This window comes from Camelus ferus, chromosome 4 (genome assembly GCF_009834535.1).
Source record: "Camelus ferus isolate YT-003-E chromosome 4, BCGSAC_Cfer_1.0, whole genome shotgun sequence".
Lineage (NCBI taxonomy): Eukaryota > Metazoa > Chordata > Mammalia > Artiodactyla > Camelidae > Camelus > Camelus ferus.
This window is the reverse complement of record NC_045699.1, coordinates 73,132,794-73,156,036: the sequence shown is the minus strand read 5'-3', so window position 1 is coordinate 73,156,036 and position 23,243 is coordinate 73,132,794. Positions and strand designations below refer to the sequence as shown.

At 54.6% G+C, this 23,243-nt stretch overlaps 2 protein-coding genes across 5 annotated transcripts in view; both read left to right on the top strand.

Moving 5' to 3' along the window:
- Positions 1-638: 638 nt before the first annotated feature.
- On the top strand, positions 639-4,907 carry SURF6 (surfeit 6). 3 transcript variants are annotated; one of them, XM_032478833.1, is made up of 5 exons: positions 639-878; positions 2,110-2,304; positions 2,895-2,983; positions 3,985-4,197; positions 4,286-4,907. In XM_032478833.1, the coding sequence occupies exons 1-5, from the start codon at positions 785-787 to the stop codon at positions 4,763-4,765; spliced, it is 1,071 nt and encodes a 356-aa protein (XP_032334724.1). In that variant the 5' UTR covers positions 639-784; the 3' UTR covers positions 4,766-4,907. The 3 variants fall into 3 exon arrangements, with proteins under 3 accessions (XP_032334724.1, XP_032334725.1, XP_032334723.1); XM_032478834.1 differs by lacking the exon at positions 2,895-2,983; XM_032478832.1 differs by lacking the exon at positions 2,895-2,983 and having other exon boundaries at positions 639-988.
- A 14,924-nt stretch (positions 4,908-19,831) lies between these two features.
- ABO (ABO, alpha 1-3-N-acetylgalactosaminyltransferase and alpha 1-3-galactosyltransferase) overlaps positions 19,832-23,243 on the top strand; it is a 29,419-nt gene continuing 26,007 nt past the window's right edge. The window contains exon 1 of one of the 2 annotated variants that reach the window (XM_032478820.1): positions 19,832-19,988. In XM_032478820.1, coding sequence (XP_032334711.1) covers positions 19,976-19,988 — 13 coding nt within the window. In that variant the 5' untranslated portion in view covers positions 19,832-19,975. The remainder of the gene's footprint in view (positions 19,989-23,243) is intronic. The other variant, XM_032478821.1, reaches the window with a different exon arrangement.

Here is a 23,243-nt window from a genome sequence, read left to right as displayed (position 1 = left end):
CATCTCAGGGAAGGGCGGCCACAGGCTTGGAAGGGGCTGAAGTGTGATGCCCATGGTCACGGAGCTGGGAAGTGAAGTGGCAGAAATCAGGACTCAGCCCAGAAAGAATGCCAGGCCCAATGCCTGGTGCCAGGCTCACCGAGAAGAGGGGGGGGGGTTCGCCAGAGGAGCCTGGACTTCACCCCTGCGCCCTGTCACCGGCGTGCTTATCTCCTTCCCATGAGGGAGATCATCGCCCAGTGTATGGAGATGGCAAGCCACGATCCGCCACACCTACACTCGCCCGGCTTATCAGCAGTTTCCACTGAAACGGTGCAGACACGTGGGCTTTCTTCACCGCTTGTATCCCAGGGCTTAGAACCCGAGGCGCGCAGTCCTTTCCGAACGAACGCGGGCTCGTCAGCTTCCACCTGGGGTCTGAGCCCCCGAGGACTGAATTCCTGCCAGCCTGTTCCTGTCGCCTTTCTGGGTACTGAACGCCTACTGCGCACCAGGCGCTGCGTCGGGGCCGCGCCCAGCCCCTACCCGCGGCCCACAATGCTTTGCGCCCCGCCACGCGCGCCTCTTCCGGTGGAGCCAGGCCTGGCTAATCGGGCGCCGCGCGCCGGCGGCTCGGCATTCGGTAGTTTCCGGTGAGCTCAGTCGGGTGGGTGAGAATCGCGCAAGTTGGGGCTGGTGTGCGTGTCGAGGGGCGGTTGGTGCGGGCATCGGACGCCACGCCCTGACCCTCCTCCCCCGGAGTAGGACCCCGAGAGAGCCCCGCCCGACCCCCGAGGCTTCGGCCATGGCTTCTCTGCTCGCGAAGGATGCGTACTTGCAGAGCCTGGCCAGGAAGATCTGCTCCCAGCCCAGCCCCGATTCGCAGAAGCGCAAGTCGGGTAAAGCTCAGCCAGGGGCCGGGACTTGGAGGGCTTCGGAAGGGGGCGCCCCTCCACCCCCAGCGGCGGGAGTCGGTGTCTACCCCACACCGCACCCGAGTAGCCTTCAGGTGGAGTAGACACGTAGATGCGTGAGACAAGCCTGTGAAATACTAGAAGGAAAGATTGTAAGGGATGCTTAAAGGCAGCTTCATTTCCCTTGCTCTTTGGGGGCATCAGTCTGGGTTGGGGGGGGCGAGGGATTCAGATGTGCGCCCCCCGGGCAGGAAGCTTGGAGGGGTGGCCCTGCGGAATGGGTGTTCTGCTGTTAGGCATCGTGAACAGGCTTGGCCAGCTCTCCACAATGGATGGAGGTGATGAGCGATGATGAAAAAAAATTTCAGCGCATTACTATGGGCCTGGTGCTGTATGGAGAGAAAGAAGAAGATGGCTCCTGCCAGTGGGGGTCTACATGGCAGGGGTGACAAGGCCACCCTCAGGAAGCAGATACACAAAACAGATGAAACAGACAAAAACTGGCCTGCAGGGAGCTGGGGATTGTAAAGTACTGCCTGGGTCCACACGAGGGAGAGAGCAGCAGGGCCTGGCACGGAACCACCAGAGAACAAAAACAACTTTTTCTCTTTATATAAGTAAAATATAGTCGTTACAGAAATTAAGTGAATTTTCTCACCACTCAGTTATAAGTTAGATCTGTGTCTTTCTGGTCTTTTTTTTTTTTTTTTTTTTTTGAGTATTTCTCACTTCCTGAAACAATTTGCTTCCTACTTTGTGCATTCATTTTTTCCTTTTAGATTGTAAACATTTTCTCCACCTATTAAAATGAAAGCCTGTGTCATTATTTTTGATGGCTACATTATAGTTTGTTGTGTGGCAGTGCCATAATTGTCCCTGTAGATTTAGGGTTTAAGAAATTTAGGTTTTCCTAGTTTTTCACTTAAACAACGTTATGATGAGCATCCCTGAGGCCAAATCTTTGTGCATATCCAGAATGAATTCTCAACAAGCAGACTGCTGGGTCAGCATGTGGATGTTTTCAGGGTTCGATAAGTGTGGCCAGTCTGCCCTCTAGGAAGTTTGTGGTTCTGAGCCCAGTGGATAAGGGTCTCCATATCCTCCATCCTGATTGGCTTTGGCATCCTTCTAGCACCAAAGCCTTTGAAACACCTTCCTACCTATTGAATGGGTCACAGATATTGGGATGGCAGCCCTTTCTCATTTTGTGTTTCAGCTGGCAAAGCTCGAGTCTCAGAAGCTGGTGGGCCCCCAAAGAAGAAGAGGAAGAAAGCCCAGAAGAAATCCCGGGAGCGGGATGAGAAGGCTGCAGAGCCCAAGGTTCACGCCCCTGCAGAGAAGCCTCAGGCCAGAAAGCCTGCGGCAGCCCTGGAGGAAGAAGAGGCCCCCAGCTCCCCCGGGGCCCCTGCCGGTGAGGGTTGGGCAGGGCCGACTGGGATCTAGGATCGAAGCAAACGTGGCCCTTCCTCTCTGGCCATGACAGCACCCTCAGGCACACTGAGACAGCATGAGACTTCCCGAAGGACCGGTTTTCAGAGGATACATCACAGGGGCTCTGTGGGTGGACGGGATTCCACAAGTGCACAGTAGTGCCAAGCCACATAGTAACTGGGATGAAGAGGGGCAGGCCCGTGTCCCACAGAGCACCTGGAGTAGCTTGGCTTGACTGCTCTCAGGTCTCAGAAGTGGTGTCCTGAGAGCTGCTTTGGGGGGCAAGGGGGCGGGGTGGGCGGCTGCAGAAGTTGGGAGGAATGGGAGATGGGTTTGGCCTGCACTGTGGGAAGAGTTTTTTCATACCACATGAGGATGTCCTGGGGATGTCAATCCAGGTTGAAGAGGTGGAGTAGAATTACTGGAAATGTCCTGCAGATCCATGAGTGGCCACTGGGGGGGGAGGTTGTCCGTGCACGGAGACTGCTGTTTTGAAGCTGGGCCCCAGGGGAGGGCACAGAAAGGTCCGGGAGGGGGGGTCCTTTCAGTCTCCCGACCCCTCCTTTGCAGATGGCCCGGCCAAAGAGCCTGAGTCTTTATTCGCCTTGGACGTTCTGCGGCAGCGCCTGCGTGAGAAGATACAGGAGGCCCGGGGCCAGGTGGGTGGGGAGACCTCCCTGAGTGCTGCCTGCAGGAGGAGACGCTGGGCTCCCTCTGAGGTCGGCTCCCAGCCCCGCCACCCTTCGTGGGCCTGGTGGGCATTTCAGTGGAATGTGGGGCTGACAGGAGGGCCTCAGCCCTGTTCCTGCCCCTCCAGCGGGTCCTGCCAGGACCGCCACATCTCCTTTCTGTGAGACATCAGGTGTGGTTCTCATCACCTTGGGGCTCTGGGTCCCCAGGGCCACCCGTATTCAGCTGGCTCTGCTGTCCATGGCCTTGGAGGGAGGCTCAGCTTCTTCCCTGGGGAAGCTGCCTCCGCTGAGACACCCACACCGGGCGGCCCTTCCTACAGGTTTTTCATCTAAATGTCACGATGGCCCTAAGAGGTAGGTGAGGGCCTGAGGCGAGGTGACCTGCCCCAGGTGACAGCCATGGGAGGCTCGGGCACCTGAATCTACTTCAGCGCTTTCTGCTGAATGGCCTCACTACCCCACCCCCTTCCCCGGGGACCTGCCCCAGGCCTCTTGCTGTGTGGGGACAGTCCCCAGCTTCTTTCTGCCTTGTCCTGGGACAGGCCCGAGGGCCAGTTCCTGAGAGGTGACCCCGGCTCTGGGCCCTGCTGTCCTGCAGAGGTCCAGGGCCCTCCTGTCTGCCTGGCTGAGCTCAGGACAGTGCCCTGGTCTGCACCGACGCTGGGGTGTTCCGACCCACTGCCAAGATCTGGATGGTGGCCTTGGCCCAGCCCCCTGCTCTTCTCTCGGAAATGACCGAGGACACGTCCCTTCTTGGGTCATTGGGAAGGTTTAGTGGCCCCGTGTTTGTGACCTGCCCTGGTGTGGGGCAGGTGCCTGGAAACCGCAGGCGGTTCTCGCGGGGTCCCCTTGTGTCTTTCGGGTGCGTTTTGGGTGCTCGGGCATCTCCGAGTGGAACGCTTGTCCTGCCAGACGGGGGGGCCCGAGGTTGGGAGAACCTTAGGAGCCAGCGCCCGCTTTCCCCCCAGGGCGGCGCCGAGGAGCTGTCTCCCGCCGCTTTGGAGAAACGACGACGGAGGAAGCAGGAGCGGGACCGGAAGAAGAGGAAGCGCAAGGAGCTAAGAGCGAAGGAGAAGGCGGCCACGGCCCCGGCGGCGGCGGCGGCGGCGGCGGCGGAGGCCGCCGAGGCGCCCCGCGAGGAGGCGGCGGCGCAGGCGCCGCCGGGGCTGCTCTTCAGCAAGGTGCGGCGGGCGCCCGGCGGCCGCGGCTGCGCGCGTCCCCGCCGGCCTGCGGGGCGGCGCGCTCAGCCGGCCTTGCCCTCTCCCGCAGGTGGAGGTGTGCGGGGCGGAGCCCGCCGGCCAGGCGGGACGCCGCAAGGAGAAGAGGCGGAAGCTGAAGGGGAACCTGACGCCGCTGACGGGCAGGAACTACCGGCAGCTGCTGGAGCGCCTGCGGGCGCGGCGGGCCCGGCTGGAGGAGCTGCGGGAGCAGGACGCGGGCAGGGCGCGGGAGCTCGAGGCCAGGATGCGGTGGACCAACCTGCTGTACAAGGCGGAGGGCGTGCGCATCCGCGACGACGAGCAGCGGCTGCAGGACGCCCTGCGGCGCAAGGAGCGGCGGCGCGCGCGGCGCAGGCGCACGTGGGAGAAGCGCACGGCGCACGTGGTGGAGCAGATGCAGCAGCGGCAGGACCGGCGGCGGCAGAACCTGCGCAGGAAGAAGGCGGCCAAGGCGGAGCGGCGCCTGGAGAAGGCCCGCAAGAAGGGCCGGATCCTGCCCCAGGACCTGGAGCGGGCCGGCCTGGCGTGAGGGCCGTGGCCTGGCCGTCCGACCCCCACCCCGACCCGAGCAGGCGCGGGCCCCTGGCGGCAAGTGGACCCTGGCCGCGCGCCCCTCGCCCACTTGGCGGGAGGGTTCAGGCGGGCTGGCGAAAGAGACTTCGGGCCCGGGGAAGGGGTGGCCAGGTCCGGGCTCCAGTCTCTTGTGAGGCCAGAGTGCTCCCTGGAAGTTGCCGGTGCGGGGCAGGGCGCAGTGAGGAGGGAGTGGGCGTCGGGGGCGTGGGGCTCTTCATTGGCCCCCTCCTCCTCCTCTCCCGTGCTCAGAGGAGCAGGAACTCAGTGGCCCTTGTGACTGCGGAGTCAGTCCAGAACTCCCTTGGAAGGGACGAAAATCGGCCCCTGTAACCGGAGCTGCAGGTGTAATTGACGGGGTCAGGTAACTGGGGCCTGGATACGAATGATGCCAAGTTTGTAAAAGGAGTAAAAATGAGAGTTTAAATGAAACACAAACATTTCAAGTCCTAAAATAACCTCTAGAAGATGGAAACGGTGTTACTAACCTAGGAGGAAGGAAAATGGAGTGAGTGGGATGGGTGATACCACTCTGGGAGGCAGCAGGAGAGAGGGAAAGAGGAAAACCTGGAACCAAGCAAGGTGGATGGAGGAGCCAGAGTAAGGGGGGGAGACGGGTCCAAGCCCCCAGGCAGCTAGAATGAGTGCCCATCGACAAAATTCGGATTAATTTTATGGTATGTGGATTGTATTTAAGTGAAACTATTAATAATTCTTTTGACTGAACTCCAGTTAAGAAACAGTTGGTAACCAGAAGAAAGCTGGTGTGGCTGTAGTATTAGATGAAGTCGACATTAATGTAAAAAAATCACTAAAGAGAAAGAACATGACCACAAAGTGAAGAGGGGCCCCGGTCACCTGGAAGGCTGAACAGCTCTGCAGCAGGAGCACAGCCGCAGGGAGAAACCTGTTCACACACACAAGCGGGGGCGTCTGCCAGGTCTGAGGAATTGATAGACCAAGCGGACGAAGTCAGATGGACACAAAGGGCACAAGCTGCTCTGATGGTCGCACACTGAACAGCGTATGAGAAGACGACTGTACTTCGAGCACACCTGGTGTAGTGGTCCGTGACCACGCGCTGGGCCGTAAGGCGAGTCTCAGATGTCAGAAAATCGGCCTCACACGAAGACTGTTAGCTAGCCAAGGGACAACTTAAAACCTTGAGGTGCTTGTTAAAGTTTAATGTTTGGAAGATGAGGACTCTTCTCTTCTAAATTGCTCCTTCCCTTCTAAATTACCTGTGAGTCCAAGTGTAGCCCCCAGTGGGTGTGTAGTCCCCAGTATAAGCCCTGGTGGGGCATCCTTAGGACTGAAAGACGATTGGTATTTGTGGGTGACGGTCAAGGCAGTGCAAAAAGCAACTTTACAGCCTTAAAGGTGTGCTTAGGTGTGTTTATTCTTGGAGGTGTATCTGAGGAATTCCTATGTGCCGCACAGTTTTCTGCCATCTTGCTTGACCTGGACCCTTATGCCAGGGCTCGTTGTCCCACTCCCTCTGTGTCCAGTAGCTCCACCCAAATTATTTTCCGCACGTTACAGTCAGGAGAGCTGGGAGGGTATAAGCCCCTGTGGAAATGGCAGGAACATCTCAAGCCTGGTGGGTGGGTATCACTAGCTGCTCCCCTGAAGACGGGAGGCAGGGAGGCTCGCCCCTCCAGCTTGGAGTGCTGCTGTGCCCCGCCCCCCCGCTTCGTGGAGCTGATGTGTGGGGAGAGCAGATGGTGCACTTCTGTGGCAGGTGGCAGCAGGAACACCCCATTTCTAGAAGCAGCAGTGGGCAGTAGGCGATACAGGGAAGAAATGCTGGGGAAATACGGAGACACCTGCATCTGGTCAGCCGTGGTGGGAGCTCGAGCCTAACCAACTCCAAGGGTAAAATGCGCCATCCTCCCCTTCGCAGCCTCCCGGGGCTTGGCCACTCACACCCCTCCCTGGCCTAGGGCTGGGGGCTGATGCTGTGCAGAAGCAAGGATGGAGCATGTGATGGGTTTCAATGGCAACGGAGGCATCTCACGTCTGGAGCGATAGTGGACACCAGAATATAGATGACAGGGGAGAAAAGGTTAGGAACATCACAGAATGCGTCTAGGGGCCGGTTCACAGCCCCTGGGTGTTGTGCACCTCAGGTGCAGATAACGTGATTCAGAGACCTCGGAGAGCACTTCCAGTCACCTACTGTCGGGCAGGTCTTCAGAACCAAATGGCAGGAGTGTCCAGGTCGGACAGTCCACCTCCTGGTGTCCAGTGAGTTGGACGGAAGTAACCCTAACCAGGACGCATGGTCAGGAACGGGGGTTCCAACAGTCCTGCAAGGCCAGGGTAGGCCTTGCCACTGGCCCCTCTGGGTGAGGCTGGGAAGAGGCCCTATTCAGGGGCTCCAGGACTTAAACTAATACAGGGTTAGAGATTCAGCAAGAGGCTCCGAACAGAAGCCTCTGTTCACCAGAGCTGGTGTGGAGGGGCAGAGGGGCAGAGAGAGAGGACAGAGAGCTGTGACCCCAGGCCCTCAGCTCACTGCGCTAGCCTGACCATTGCGGGAACCTTGCATACACGGCCCGTGGAAGTGAGAGGTCACGGTGTGTGCGCTGCCGCCCTCGGGCCTCGGCATCTGCGCTGGGCCGGGGCGTGGTTCTACGGCTGACTCCCGTGGCCCCCCCCCCCCCCCCCCCGTGCAGCCTGCAGAGGGGAGCCGCCGCAGCGCTCTCCCACGGTGTCTGTGCGCTGCTGCGGTGCTGTCCTCAGCAGCCTGGCAGAGGATGGGGCTTCCTCGCCCTCCCCGGACCACCTGTGGGGTGGATGCGCAGGTAACAAGCTTACCTCTCTCCTGAGGTTTCTTACATCTGTTGTTCCAAGGGATTTCTGGAAGACTCACTTACCTTCATGTGGGCCACTGTGGGTTCCTGGGTTTGGTTGAGCAACAAAGTGAATTCTCAGTCCCCCAGCGAGCCCACTGAGTCTGGACTTCCCGTGGAGCTCTGTCTGTGCACCCCTCCTTCCTGGCCAAGCATGTCTAGAATCAGTTCCCACGTATTTCCCTGACTTTTTTTCAAAAATATAGAACAGTAAATATTTGTTCATTCAGTCAAACCTTCTGACTTTGACTTTGTAGTCGGCCACCTGGGACCTGCTGAGACCTGACTCACCGCTGCAGAGGCAGGGTGAGACAGGAGACTGGCTTGTCCCTGGGAGGTACTTGCTCAGATAAGGGTCTTCAATCAAGGACAAATAGCCGTATCAGTCAGGGGAGGAGGGGCTGGTTTCTCCAAGTGGACCTTGGTGAGGTTGGATATTCAAGGTACCTGAGCCAGCCAAGGGCACCCAATTATCCCCATTTCAGCCCTGAGGACCCTACTCTGCCGCTCGGCTCTTTAGGTTTCCCATGTCATGACAGGTCATGTTGTGTTGCTTAACAAAAGTACCTTTTAATAAATAAAACCAGTAGTTTGAAACCAGATTGATCACTGGATTTCTCTTAACTAGGAATAGAGGAAAACTTCCTCAACCAGATAAAGAATGTTTACCTAAAACCTACAGATAATGTTGATGCAGGAAAACAGACGTGGGGCGTAAGGAGCACAGTGTCGCAGGTCCCGGCTGAGCCCCTGGGACGCGCCCCGCCAGGTGTGGGTCCTTGGCTTCGTGCAGGAAAGAATTCAAGTGCGAGCCACCGTTGAGTAAAGGGAGGTTTATTTAGAGAGACACACGCTGCATAGAGTGTGAGGCAAGAGAAAGGCCAGGAAAGAAGTGTGGGAATCAGGTGCTCAGGTTAAAGTAGAAGTAGGCACACACTCCATAGACAGAACGTGGGCCGTCTCCGAAGAGGGAGCGGAAAGGGCTGCCAGGCGTGGCGTTGCCAGTTTTTATGGGCTCAGTAGCTTCACACGCCTATGGGTGGGATGATTCCAACTGCCCTGGGGAAGGGGCTGGGATTCCCAGGACTTGGGCCACCGCCCATTCTTCGGCCTTCTGCGGTTAGCCTTGGAACTGTCACGCGCCTGCGGGCGTGTTACTTGATCCCGCTGTTACAATGAGCATATGATGAAGCTCAAGGTCCACCAGGAGTCAAACCTCTTAATCCTAAGGCCAACTGGGAGGTGAGTCCTCCACCATTTTAGTGTTAAATGATGTTATTCCTCAAGTGGCTGTGCCCTGTCCCCTTCCATCCTGTCTCAACATCATACTTAATAGAAACTTGAAGTTCTCCTGCTAAGATCAGGAACAAGGCAAGAATGTCCCTTCTCATCACTGTGTTTAAATACCGTACTAGAAGTTGTAACACATGCAAGCCGACAAGAAAAAGCAGTAAACTATGTGCAGATTGGAAGGAAGAAATCAAATTGTCTTTGCAAATGACGTGATTGTCTATGTAGAACATCCAAAAGAGTTGACAAAAAACTGGAACTAACAAGTGACTGTAGCAAGGCTGCAGGAGGCAAGGGAAATGAACAAAAGCCGGTGGCTTTCCTGTAAACCAGCAATGAGCAAGTGGGCATTCACGCGGCGTACTTGATGGAGATTGTGGGTTTGGATCCAGACCGCCACAATAAAGCGAATACGACAATGAAGAGAGTCACATGAATTTTTTGGCTTCCCAGTCCATATGAAAGTTACGTTTACACTACACTGTAGTCTGCTAAGTGTGCAGTAGCATTATGTCTTTAAAAATACACATACCTTCATTAAAAAATACGTTACTGCTCAAAAATCCTAACCACCATCTGAGCCTTCAGCGCGTCGTGGTAGTGAGGTCAAAGATCCCAGATCACAGGTTGTCATTACAGATACAATAATAACGAAAATTTTTAATATTGTGAGAATTACCAAAATATGACTCAGAGACACAAAGTGAGGAAATGATGTCAGAAAAATGGCACCAGCCGACTTGCTTGATGCAGGGTCACCACAAACCTTCAATTTGTTAAAAAAAAAAAAAAAAAAAAAAAACCAACAAAACCAGTATCAGAATAGCCCAATAAACTGGAGTGCAATAAAAGGAGGTGTGCCTGCCACGAGAACACTCACTAAAACGGAGTCGAGAGGCCGGAAGGGGTGCCCTGCTGTGTGTGCCCTTAGACGTCAGTACAGATGCAGCTCAGGCAGCGCGTGGCTCTCCTTTACTCCCACCAGCAGGAGGAAGGAGTGGTTTCTCCTTGTCCAGCAAGAGCTCGGTCAGTGTCACAACTCAGCCAGGGGAAGCCAGTATACTCCAAACTCCCAGTTTCCTCCCAAGGACTTTTTGTTTATAACAACACTTTCCAACTTCCCCTTCTGCTCTACGAAAGACTCTCCCCTCCTTTACTTCACTAGGCTTGCGTGTGGTTTGCCGCTGTTGCACGTCCTGAATTGCAGTTCTTTGCTGCTCCTGAGTAAGCTTGTTTTCTTAGCAAAATAGTAGGCTGTTTTATTGCTTTAGGTTAGCAATTAATGAAGTAATTAGGTTTAAATCTAACAAGCTAGGTATAAGATTTATAAGAGAAAAAGCTCAAAACCCTGATGAAAGGATACCAAAGATGAACGAAATGAGTAGAGAGATACTCTACGTTCATGGATAGGAAAGTCAAAACTGTCAAGATGTCAGTTCTTCCCTACTTGATCTACAGAGTCAGTGCATTCCCAGCAAGTTAGTTTCTGGATAGTGACAAACGGATTCTAAAGTGTACGTGGAGAGACCAAAGACACAAAATAGCTGAGTCACTATTAAAGGAGAACACAGTTGGAAGATTGGCACTACCCAACTTCAAGACTATAATAAACCTACTGTGATCGAAGTACTGGTGAAAGAGGGGACAAATAGCTCATCGTAATGGAGAGCCCAGAAAAGGACCCATCTAAGTGTGGTCTGCTAATCTTTGAAAAATGAGCGAAGGAAATACAGTGGAGAAGAGTCTTTTCAACAAATGGTGCTGGTAAAACTGGACATCCACCAGCAAACAAGCCTGGACACAGAAACCCAACACCTTTCACTGAAATTAACTCACAGTGGATCGTAGTTACAAATGTATAATGCAAACCTGTAAAACTCCTAGGAAATAACATAGCTGAAAAGCTAATGACCTTGAGTGTGGTAATGATTTTTCAGAATCAGCACCAAAGTCATGATCCATGAAAGAAAAAATTGATAAGCTGGACTTCATTTAAAACGTCTGCTCTGTGGAAGACAGTGTCAAGGGAATAAGAAGAGAAGCTGGAGACTGGGAGAAAATATTTGCAAAATAAACATCTGATAAAGGACTGTTATCCAAACTATTCCAAAAAAAGCCTCTTAAAGCTCAACAATCACAAAATGAACAACCTGATTAAAAATGATCAAAGGACAGGAACAGATAGCTCTCCAGAGGTATTCTGGTGGCAAATAAGCACATGAAAAGATGCTCAACATCATGTGTCATTAGGGAAAAGCAAACTGAAACAACGAGATGTCCCTACCCGCCTATGGGAACAGCCGAAATGCAGAGCACTGACACCACCACAGGCTGGCCCGGGTGCAGGAGCAGCGGGAGCTCTCGTTGGCTGCTGGTGGGAGTGCAAAGCGATACAGCCACTTTGGAAGACAGCGTGGCAATTTCTTACAAAACTAAACATACTCCTACCATATGACCCAGCAATCATACTCCCTAATATTTATCCAGATGAAGTGAAAACTTATGTCCACGCAAAATCCTACACATAGATGTTTATTGCAGCTCTATTATTGCCAGCTATAAAGTGCTTAAACTTCGGAGCAATCAGGATGTCCTTCAGCAGGTGAATGGATGCATAAATGGTGGTACGTCAGCACTAAAAAGAAGTGAGCGGTCAGGTCATGAGAAGACATGGAGGAACCACATGTACAAAATATTAAGTGACAGGAGCCAATCTGGAAAGGCTACAGACTGAATGAGTCCAACTATTTATGACATTCTGGGAAAGGCACAGCTGTGCAGACTGTAAGAAGATCAGCGGTTGCCTGGGTCTAAGGGGAGATGGCGGGGTGAATGTTTAGAGCAGTGAAACAATTCTGCATGATACTATAATGGTGATACAAGGTCGTTACACATTCGTCAAAACCCACAGAATATACAACACTGAGAGTGAATGTTAATGTAAATGATGGACTTCACGTAGCAATGACGTGTCAGTGTAGGCACATTGACTGCACCCGGTGGCGCAGGATGTCAGTAGTGGGAGGTCATGTGTGTGGAGATATGAGGTCTTATGGAAACTCTTTTTACTTTCTGTTAAATTTGGCTGTGAACCTAAAACTGCTCTTAAAAATAAAGCTTATTAATTAAAAAAACCAACAACCTGATCGTTGAATCTGAAGGCTTTTCTCTGGAGCTGTCATGTGTCACTTCACTCACATTTCACTGCCCAAAACAAGCCACACATCTGCCCCTGGCTTCCAGCAGACAGAAATGCCTTCTACCCAGTGCCTGGAGAGAGCCGGATGTCCAGCAGCGCCCTGACGCCTCCTGGGCAGACCTTGCCTGCCGCCACTCTCGGTGCCACTCTCTGTATCAGCCGGGGCTCTTTGTTAAGCCACAGATGACAACTCTGTTGACTTCAGCAGAAAGGGGGTTTGTGAACGGGATGTTACGGCACCTTCAGCTTGAAGCTCTCAGCCCAACGCTGGCATTTCTTCTGTCCTTTCAGAAAGCACAAAAAGCCAACGAGGAAAACAAGTTCAGAAAACAAACTCTTAGAGGTAACTAAGGAAGCATTTAACATCCTGGACCATGCAATAAGTGGACAGGGTGCGCAGAAGAGCAGGAACTGAGCAGGGGAGCCAAATGAAGAGTGAGGAGGGAATGTCCTGGTTACAGGTCTCTGGAAGCATCGATGAGTCCCCTTCTCCAAGGTGCAAACACAAAATCCTGTTCTAGCAATGAGGGTGCGGTGGGTCCTGTGGCACCAGGAGCCTGCCTGGGAGTCTGGTTCTGAGAAATAGAGGGTGCGGTGCTGGATTAAGACTCACAAAGTTGTGCTGTATTTGCAGGATTGTCTGTCTGTGTTGGGGCTGGGATGAGAGAGACCTTGCTCCAGGAACATTCCTACAGCTTCCTTTTCTCTCTGACTCAGGGTTGTAAAGGTTGAAGGAACTTCATGTGTAACCCTGGGTCATAAGGAAAATCCTTGTTCCCCTAGTTATGACTGTACTTCCTCCCACAGTGCCGCTTGTGCAAATATCTGTGCCAGGAAATACCTGACTGATGGATGAATTTCAAAATGGGAATTAGCATGGGATCTATGGAATAATATTACAGGATAAAAAGAAGAAAAGAACAGGTGAAATTCATGGCAAATGAACTCATGCCAAAAATTTTATGCCACGGGACAGACGAAATTTTTTCAAATATTTCTCCATGAATTCAAAAAAGGTGGGAGGAGCAACCACCTCTACAAAACAAAACCCGAAGCAGAAAAACGAGCTTACGGAGAAAGAGTGAGTCAACAGAAGGGCTGAAAAATGTAAGTTAGACAAACTCAGGGAAAGAGTGGAAGAAAAAGAAATCATAACAGAAATAAAATTAGAAGCAGCATACTGAAGAATAAACACTCCTCAAAACACATTAAGGGGCATTGAAAAAAGACGTGATTATAGGGGTCCCAGAAAGAGAAGGGAGAGAGAAGGGGGCAGAGAACAAATCTGAAGACATAATAGCTGAAAACGTGCCTAACCTGGGTAAGCAAACACACATCCAGGTCCAGGAAGCACAGAGTCCCGCATGGGATCAGCCCACAGAGGACCACACCAAGACACATTGTAGCTAACATGGCGAGTATTAAAGATAATGAGAGATTATTACAAGCAGCAAGTTACAGACCAGGAAACTCCCATGAGACTCTCAGCTGACTTTTCAGCAGAAACTCCGCCAGCCAGAAGGGAGTGGCACCATATATTTAAAGCGATGAAAGGGGGAAAATCTACAACCAAGAATGGTCTGCCCGGCAAGAGTCTCATTCAGATTTCATGGAGAGATCAGAAGTTTCATAGACAAGCAAAAGCTAAAAGTCCAACATCACCATACCAGCTTTACTAGAAATGTTAAAGGAACTTCTCCAAGCAAAAGAGACTACAGCTAGAAACGTAAAACTGACAGAAGGGGAGAGCTCGTTAGTAAAGGCAAACGCCCAGGAGAGGTAATAAGCCAGTCACGCGCGGAGCTGGTGGGAGGGCTGAAAGACAGGACGGTACGGTTGTCTCTGCCCGCGTCAAGCAGTTAAGGGACACACAAGACAAAAAGTCGCAAAATACGATGTCAAAATCCGTAAATGCCGCGATGGGAGTTTAGTGAAAATGCAGGGTGGTTAAAATGCATTTGAACTTGAGAGATCAGCAACTTAAAATAAGTACGTATTTATAACACACACACGTGCACACAGTGCGGGGAATTTAGTAAGTAAGTGTGTGTTATCTTTGGATGGTGACATATTGTAACTGGAACTATCATGATGGTCACTGTGAGATGTACTGAAATACTAAATCGCTGTGTTGCGTAACAGGAGCCAACAGCGTTGTAGGTCAGTTATCCTTCAAACACCAGCAAACTTAAGGAAAAGGGATCAGATCAGTGGTTACCAGAGGCAGGGCGCTGGGGACGGGGCACTGGATGAAGTCGGTTGAAAGGTACAAGCTTCTACTTACAGGATACATAAGCACTAGTGATGTGATCTGCAACATGATGGATTCGATTCACTCTGCTGTATGTTGTATATGTAAGTGGTTAAGAGAGGAAAGCCTGGGAGTTCTCATCGCAACGTTTGCCGGTAGTGCGACCCCTACGTTAGGAGGCCCACCTAAGTGTGGATCCTTGCTTGCCGGCTGGAAAGACTTCACAGCCGAGGCAGAGGGACAGAGCGAAAACTGCTTTTATTTCTCAAAAGAGGACAAGGAAGGAACTGCTGGAGCAGGGAGAAGGGCGGAGGTGCTCGAGACAGCTCCTGCCCGGCGGGGGGGGGGGGGGGGGCACGTGGACTTTCATGGGAGGCTCCTGCCATCATTTCCTCCTCCTTCGGGGTGTGATGGAGCCAGTCAGTCCTTGTTCAAGGTTTTCCATCCTTCTGTGGGCTTTTCTAGCTGTTGTTATGGCAACCATCAACTGCCATGGCAGGTGCACATGTCACTCAGCAGCTAGTGTGTTACGGTGAGTGTACAATGAGGCTCGGGGTCCACCGGCAGCCAAAGCCTCCACCGTCCTGGACTCCGACGTCCTAACCAGCTCATGTTTCTTCTCCGCAGCTGCCTCCTGAGACTTAGACAAGAGTAATTGGATTCTATTTGAGGGAGGGACAGGAGTGTGATCCTGGGGGCAACAGCCTCGGTAACAAAAAGGAAAGTTGCTTTTAATCAGAATGTCTGCAATGTGGTGGGCCAGCTTCCAGCCCCCCCCAAAAAAGAATCATCTCTGAAGAGTCTGTCCCGCCATGAAAGTCTTAAAGGGAAGTGAAGGAATGATCTCAGTGAATCCCTGAGAGAGGCGGTCAGAGGCGTCGGCACCCCCCCCCCCACCCCCCCCCCCCCCCCCCCCGGTGCCTGCAGACTTGTCCTGATCAACTGCGGGAGCCCGCTCTTCCGCGACCCAGGGAGGCGGGGAGCCCAGCTTTTCTAGAAACAAGAGGCAGGGGTTGGATGCGGGGAGCGGCCACAGGGTCCTGCTCGGTATTAACAAGAATTAAAATTTTTTTCCATGTCTTTAATTTTGTATTTATATGAGATGATGAGTGTTCACTAAACGCACAGCGATAACCATCTCATGAAGCACGTATGTAAAATCATCATGCTGCGTGTCTTACCCTTAGCGCTGCAATTACGCCTCAGAAAACTGGGGGAAAAGACCCCCAAAACATAAAGAAAGCTATAGATGCGAGTTATTAAGGTATGGATGCAAATTCTAGAATAATCAGGCATGAAGCTGAAGCTGTTTCCAGGGGTGGGAGCTGGAAAAGGTTTGGGGTGGGGTCTGACCATTCACTCTTATTGGCATTATGGACCTGTTACGAGTATTTCCTTTATTTAAAAAATATCAAATAACTGGGTGCAGTGAGGGACTGCAAACCTACCAGCTGTTTAGGAGTCTGGCCGTGCCCAGCTGGAGGAGGAGCGGGAGCAAGGCAGGGGTGGAGGCTGGGAGGCAGGGGGAAGGTGCAGCGGGAGCAGAGGGCAGGAGCCGCTGGCTGGGCTGGAGGGCTGATGCGGTGCTGGTGCAGGAGGTCAAGCGGGCAGTTGAGGAGGGTCCCAGAAATGCACCGGGGAGGGGATCATCCACTGGGCATAATGTGAGCAGCAAAGATGAAGAAACTGGGGGAGAAGGAGGAGGGACGAGGCTGTGACCTAGGCTCCCTGGAGGGTGGGCCCCTGCCTTGGTGCTAGAGCCACGTGGCCCAGCTGGGCGATTCTTCCCACCGTGCTCCTCTTGGTGGGACAGAGAATTTGGACATCTAGGGTGGGCATCCAGCTAATGGTTGGGGCCGGGGAGGCGATGAGGCCACCAAGCTGGAGGCTGCAGCTCCAGGGGTGAGTCCGGGCGTGGGAGAGGACAAGACTGGGGTGGGAGGGGAAGGGCCAATCCAGGGAGAGAGTGCTGCTGGGGAGGGACCTTGTGGACCTCTCTTCCCCGTGCCTCCATCAGGGCCTGCCACGTAGCAGGTCCCCAGCCACAGTCACTGAGTAAGCAAACACTGACGCACCAGGTCTTGTCCAGGACATGATGCCAAGATGTCTTGTCCTTTCCCATGGCCCTGGCATTCTAGAGGGAACAGGAAGCAAGCTCTGTGGTGCCGGCTAGGGGTGTCGGGAAAGCCCCCGGGGGGCTGTGCAAGAGGGGTGGGAACGAGGGGTGTCGAGGCGGATAGGGGGTGGAGAGGGACAAAGGCATTCGGGGGGGTCCACAGCAGCAGGTGAGGGAAGGTGGGCCGGGGCGGGAGGGCTGGGGGATGGCCAGTGTCAGAGGGCCTGGCCTGGTCGAAGGGCATTCGCTTCTACGGTGATGTGGCCGCACAGGTGCCAGGCGGCCTGAGGGGGGCCGGGAGGGAGGAAGAGGGGCTGACGGAGGTGGGAATGGGGCAGATGTCTGACAGGTAAGGACATCAGGGGGGGCAGTAACACTGGGTTGAGCAGAGCAGTGCGGGGGCTGGCCAGTGGCCAGGGGAGCACAGCCGGGGGGGCCTCTTGGGAAGGGCCCGCAGCAGGGGTGGAGGCAGCGAGCAGACTGGAGGGAGCTTCTCAAAAACACAGAAGCAGAAGAAAGTGTGGAGGGAAGGACGAGAGCGGTGTCTGGGCTGGAACCCGTCTGCATGGGCTCCCTGCCAGCTGGGCTCAGGCAACGGCACACGTATTTTCCCTTAATCCCCTTTGGGTCCGGCTCTGCCCCGCCTGTGTGCCTGGCATTTGGAAACTTGGCCTAATTTGAGTCGTTGCCATGAGTTACCAGGAGCAGTTCCTTCCTCTCTTGACCACATGATCACTGCTGTTCCTCCAGCCGCGTGGTGCCACACGGCGGCGGTGCTCAGCCCTGACCTGGGGCTGGGCCTCTGGAGTGGGGTCCCCGCTCTGCTCCCCTGACCTCGGGCTCAGCATCCAGCCCCCCAGGGGCTCACCCAGGGGCTCCCCAGCCGCCCCGCCATCCCAGGCTGGCTGTGCCCTGGAGACCGCCCTCTGCCTCACCTAAGGACCCGTCAAAGCCCGAGCTTCACCCCCATACCCCGCCCCAGGCAAGAAGGGCCCAGTCTCAGGAATCCGGAGCCGTGGTTTCGGGCACCTGAAAATATCCTTTATTTGTTCACTAGGAGCCAGTGGTGGAAACTACACCACCACTGATTTTTTTAAAATTCTTAAGAGGAAATTTACATAACCTAAAATTAATCATTTTAAAGCATGTGATTCAGTGGCCTCTGGTCCACTCACCACATCGTGCAGCCATCATCTTAATTTTGCTTCAGAACATTTCCATCGCCCCCTAAAAGGAACCACTGCCCAGTAGGCAGTCCCTCCCCACGCCCTCCTCCCCGGCCCCGGCTGCCACCCATGTGTGTCCGTCTCTGCGGATGTCCCTGCTCTGGGTCCTTTATGAAAGTGGGTCTGTGCAGTATTGACCTGTGTTTCATCTCCTTCACTGATCACGTTGCTTCTGACATTCAGCCACGGTGGGCATGTGTCATTCCTATTTATGACTGACAGCATTCCTCTGTAGGGATGGACCACATTTTGTTTATCTGTTCATCCGTTGATGGACACTGGGGCTATTCCCACCTTCTGGCCTCTGTGGATGGTGCTGCTGTGAGCATTTGTGTACATGCACTTGCTTCGGTTTCTGTGTTCAGTTCCTTTGGGTCTATACCTAGGAGTGGAAGTGCTGGGTCACATAGTAATTCTGTGTTTTCATTTTGGGGGACTTGCCAAACTGTCTTCTACAGCAGCTGCATCATTTTACATTCCCGCCAGGAAAGTATGAGGGCTCCAAATTTTCCACATCCTCACAATACCTGTTACTTCCCTTTCTTCTGTTTTCTTTTTCTCTTTCTTTCTTTCTTTCTTTCTTTTTTTTTTTTTTTTTTTTTTTGATTTTAGCCATTCCAGTGGATGTGAAGTGTTGTCTCCTTGTGGCTTTGATCTGCATCTCCTTAATGTCTAATGAGATTGAGCACCTTTTCATGTGCTTATTGGCTGTTTGTTTATCTGTTCTGGAGGAATGTCCATTTTTAAATTGGGTGTCTTCTGCTGAATTCTGAGAGTTTTTATATATCCTGGATACTAGACTCTTATCAGATGTATGATCTACAAATGTCTTTTCCCATTCCGTAGGCTGTCCTTTCACCCTCTTGCTGGTGTCTTTTGACACACAAAAGTTTAAAATTCAGATGAAGCCCAACTTCTCTTTTTTTTCTTTTGTTGCTGATGCTTTTGGGGTCATAGCTAAGAGACCATCATGAAATCCAAGGTCAAAAAAGCTCTGTGTTTCCCCTAAGAGTTTTAGAGTTCAAGCTCTTATATTGAGGAGCACAAAAATTAACTCAAAATGGAGTTCGTTTTTGTGTATGGTGTGAGGTTGGGATGACAGTTGACTTCTCATTCAGCCTCTCTTGCTACTGTATGACCTTGACAAGGGGTCTCTGTGGACCCAGCTCTGCTCCCCCAGCTCCTAGTTTGGTACAGGCTGGGACATGCCCTTGAGATGCTGCCTGGAAGGACCCTCTCTTCCATCTCCAGTGGCTGGCACTGAGGGGTGGAGCCAGGTGGCTGGGAGCAAGGGGTGGAGACTGAAGAGCAGAAGAGAGTCTCCCAGGTGTAGGATGATTGGTTGGGACCACTGCTCAGGGCCTCTGGCTCCTCCCTGTCCAGCCTGACTCCCTCACCCATCTCCCTCGGGCAGGTGGGGGCTGGCACAGGGAGGATGAGCTGGAGCAGAAGGGCAGAGAGAGGGTCTTTGCCTCTCCCTCCCTCTGAGCCGTGCCGCGTTGAATTCTCGGATGGGGCTCATAGACCTGATGTTCCTGCCCCCGAGATGGGCCTCTCCTGAGATGCAGGTGACAGCCTCTCAGCAGCAGCCTCTCCTGACACCTGCATTTAAGCACCTCCTTATCCCCGTGTTTAGAAATCTCTGGGACCAAGACCTTTCCTCCAGGAAGATGAGACCCAGGTGTCCATGGCCTCTGGGCTGTTGGGGCAGGCGACATGCCATGTGTGGTGAGAAAAGCAGCTCTCCATGTTGGAGAGACAGCCAAGGAGAGGTGGGGGTGGGGTGGAATGTAGATCAGCGTTAGCTGGGGAGCTGAGCAGGGGCCAAATTCTCAGGGCTTCAGGGCCAGAGCAAGGGGCAGGGCTTGGTCCTGACAGCAGGGCAAAATCACCAACTAGGCCCCTCCAGGATCTGAGATGTGGGCAAGATACTGCCCCCGAGCAGGGACAGTGGCTTTGGGCACCCAGCTGAGAAGTCTGATTTCTGTCGTGGGACTGATCTGGCTGGCGGGCCCCTGCCAGATCTGGGCAAACTGGAAACCTGCTGAAGCTCCTCCCACCCAGAACGGTTAGACGGGGCAGGCCCCGGGGAAGGGGCTGGGCTTTATTTCTCTGGTAGATCTGGCTCGGGCCAGAGGTCTGAGCCGTGCTCACCTTCTGCCAGGCGGACCTCCACCGCCCTTCCCCGGACTCTGCACCCAGGCTCCTCGCCTGTGGGTCCTCCCAGGAGCCATGAACCCCAGAGGTGAGTGGGGAGGGACAAAGACTCCAGGAATGGGGCCGTGGGCATCTCTTTGGGCATCTGAGTATCTAGCCAAGGCTTCCCAGCTGCACCAGAACCAGCCAGCCTTGGCGGGGACAGCTGGGCGGAGTGGGAGCCGGGAAGGTCTGGGGAGCTGTGTGTGTGTGTGTGGTGGGTGATCCTGGGCAGGGGTGACGACGGTGTCCGGGGAACTAAGACAGGCCGGACATGGCTAGGGTGTTGGAGGGCGGAGGGCAGGGCGGAGGGCAGGCCCTCGGGGAGCTGTCCTGATTTGACAGGCAAAGCTGGTGCCCAGGTCTCCCGCAGGCAGAAGCACCCCCACCGGCCCCTCTCCGGGGCTCTCTCTCCCCTCCACTTGTCTGGGCCCCAGAGGAGAGAGCCGGTTGTAAAGACTGCCTGTGACAGAGCAAGCTGAAGTCCTCCCAGGAGCTTGGACGCAGCCTGTTGCTGGGGGTGGGGCGGGTCGGTGGGGGGAACCCAGCGCACCTGCAGGGGAGAGGTTGGAGAGGAGGCAGGGAGGGAGAAAGAGGGTGGGAGGAAAGGGCCAGGGAAGAGGAGCTTCCTGCCTGTCTGTAACCCTGCCCTAATCCGGCCCAATGTCACTTTGTGAGGCTGAGGGTCAAAATCAGAGAGAGGATGAAAAGCAGAGGGGAGGAAGGGAGAGAGTGGGGAGGAGATGGGAGACAGAGGAGGAAAAGGAGGGGGCAGGGCACCGCTAGGCTCCCCAGGATGGTCTATGCCTTGTGCCTCCGTGGCTGAAGGGTGGAGGCTCTGTCCAACCCCCATCCCAGCCCCTCCTTGCTGTTGCCTGGCAACCACTCAGGCCCTACTTGTCAGAACTGCCCCCACCCCAGCCTCCATGTCCCCCAGCCCAGCCCCTAAGTCTGCAGATGGGGAAACCCTGGCTCTCCCAGCAGATGGAGCCTGGGCATCTGGGCTCCCCAGGACCCTGCACAGGGGCATTCGTGGGCCCCCTTCAGAGGGCCCAGTGCGGTAAGTGTCTGCACGTGAGGCCTGGTGGTCCCCTGCCCAGAGCTCCTGCCTGGGTCCACCCTGCACACAGCCACCTCTCCTCAGAGTGACCAGGACACAGGGACCTGACCCTTGTGTTTGTGGATTCCCAACATGGCCCTGTGGGTGGAACCAGGCACTGTTAATTCACCTCATCTGTGACCCTTTGTGATGAACCTTCCAGAACTGCAGAGTGAGGCAGGTGCTCAGCTTAATGGATTGGTTCTGTGGGCCCCGATCCCCCAGGTACCACCCACAGCTGCGGTCAAGCCCCAGCCCCTGGCAGCTCCCTTGACTCGGCTGAGGGACCAAGGCAGCGGAGCAGCCCAGGGGGCTCTAGGAAGTCTCCTGGGCCTCTGCTCAGCCCGACCCCCTGAGAGCAGGAGGAAGTGGCCCTGCTGAGAAGCTGCGAGAGTCCAGGGAGGCTACAAAGCTCCACGCACCGCAGGTCCCTCTCTCATTCCCTCCTGGCTTCTGGGACCGGCACTGGCTGTGGGGGGCCCTGCCAGAGCCGGGAAGGGCGGTGGAGGGGGAAGGACATCTGCGGTCCTTCCGGGTGTCAGGGCTCGGCGTGGGCAGGACCCAGGCCCCGGTCTGCTAGCCGGTCCCTGCAGAGCCCCGGGGGCCCCACGGCGTGCACGTCTCCTTGGAAGAGCAGAGCAGAAGCCATGACCACTTCTTTTTTGGATGTTTAGCAAAAAAATTCTCCTTCATCATGGGAGGTGGCCAGACTGACCTGGCTTAAGCCAGGCCTGGGGCGGGGCTCCCTGAAGCAACCCTGTTCCCAAACAGGCTGGGAATGATGCACTGGGTGTTCCCCGGTCCAGTTTGTACTGGGTCCCTAGAGCCCTGTGTTACATGAGTCAGAGGGGCCCTTGTGAGGGCAGTGTTGGCGGAAAGGGCTACCAGCAGCAGAGCTGGCGAATCCCAAGGGCCTCAAGGCACAAGAAACTGAGTTGGGTCCAGGGCGCTCCTGCCGGGGTGCGGCTCCCCGAATGGACATCTGAGGCTCAGGGTCTCCTGGTCCCTCGGAAGGTGACGACCACGGCTCTGAGGACGGTCGTGATTCGGTGGGGTCCACCAGGGGTGGTGTGGGTTCTGATGCCAGCATACCACAGAGGCCAAGGCTGAGAGCCCTTCTGTTTAGTATCATGGGCAGCAACAGCCCTGGTCCAAGGGTCGGGGACCCGGTAGGGTGACCTTTCATCTCAGTTTGTGTAAGTCTGTCCTGGTTTTAGCATGTTAGTCTCGTGTCCTAAACAGGTACTCCGTTGGTCCCCTGCAAACCAGGCAGGGGATCACCCCGGACCTGGATTTGAGCCCTAACATTGCCATGAGTTCTAGGTGACCTTGGACAAGTTCCCCCTCCCCCTCCCCCTCCCCTCCCCTGCCCGGCTGCCTGTGACTAATGCGCAGTGCAGTGATTACCCCAGAACTCTCCTTTTCAAAACCCTTTATTCCCTCTCCCTCTTCTGAACATTAATCAGATGGTTTCAAGGGAGAAGTTCAAGGTAGCCTAGGAATGCCTGAGGCCCTTTGGATATTTAAGATAAATAATGAAAAAACCCATCCATTTAAATCGTTTCCTTGATTAATGGATCACTAACTCTCTGTTCTTTTGACTTAATCATCTGCCAGCAGCAGCACCTTTGGGTGTGGTTTGGCTGTCAGCGCACACAGCCTCAGGAGCCCGCCCAGGAGGTGCAGCCTTAGAGACCCCGCTCCCAGCAGCCCGCACCCTCGCGCTCCCCCTCTCTGTGCCCCAATCACTTTGGCCACCTAGGGGCCTGGCAGTCCAGCTCCCCGTCTCTGGCTCCTCTGACACCGGGAGCTTTCCTGCTGCTGTTGTTTCCCGTCCCTTCTCCCCCCTCCTCTCCCTCCTGTCACGCCTCTGGTCCAGCCTCACCGCCGCCCCCTCCCTCCCTGGGCTCCCTTCCCTGTCCAGACCCCATGCCCTGCACGTTGGACCTGGGCACACAGGAGAGCTCCTTGCACATTGCCAACGAAACAGTGAGCTGATGGAGCCTTCAGGTTGTCCTGCCAGCCCACTCTGTTTCAGATGTGGGTGAGGAGTGGGGGGCTCAGAAAGTCAGCTGGAAAGTGCCAGAACCCAGAGCAGCCCCAGCCCTGAACTACGGGGTGGCTGTGTGGTACAAGGCGCAGGCTGAGCGGGTTCCATTCACAGGTGTCCACTGAGCTCCAGACACCGTCTAGAGAGGGGACCAG

What these genes read in the sequence shown, in the direction of transcription:
- SURF6 (XM_032478832.1), top strand. Translation starts at nt 785, where the DNA reads ATGGCTTCTCTGCTCGCGAAGGATGCGTACTTGCAGAGCCTGGCCAGG. An exon ending in CGCACCCGAGTAGCCTTCAG is followed by an intron (nt 989 to 2,109) that starts GTGGAGTAGACA and finishes TTTGTGTTTCAG; the next exon opens with CTGGCAAAGCTCGAGTCTCA. An exon ending in CGGGGCTGCTCTTCAGCAAG is followed by an intron (nt 4,198 to 4,285) that starts GTGCGGCGGGCG and finishes CCTCTCCCGCAG; the next exon opens with GTGGAGGTGTGCGGGGCGGA.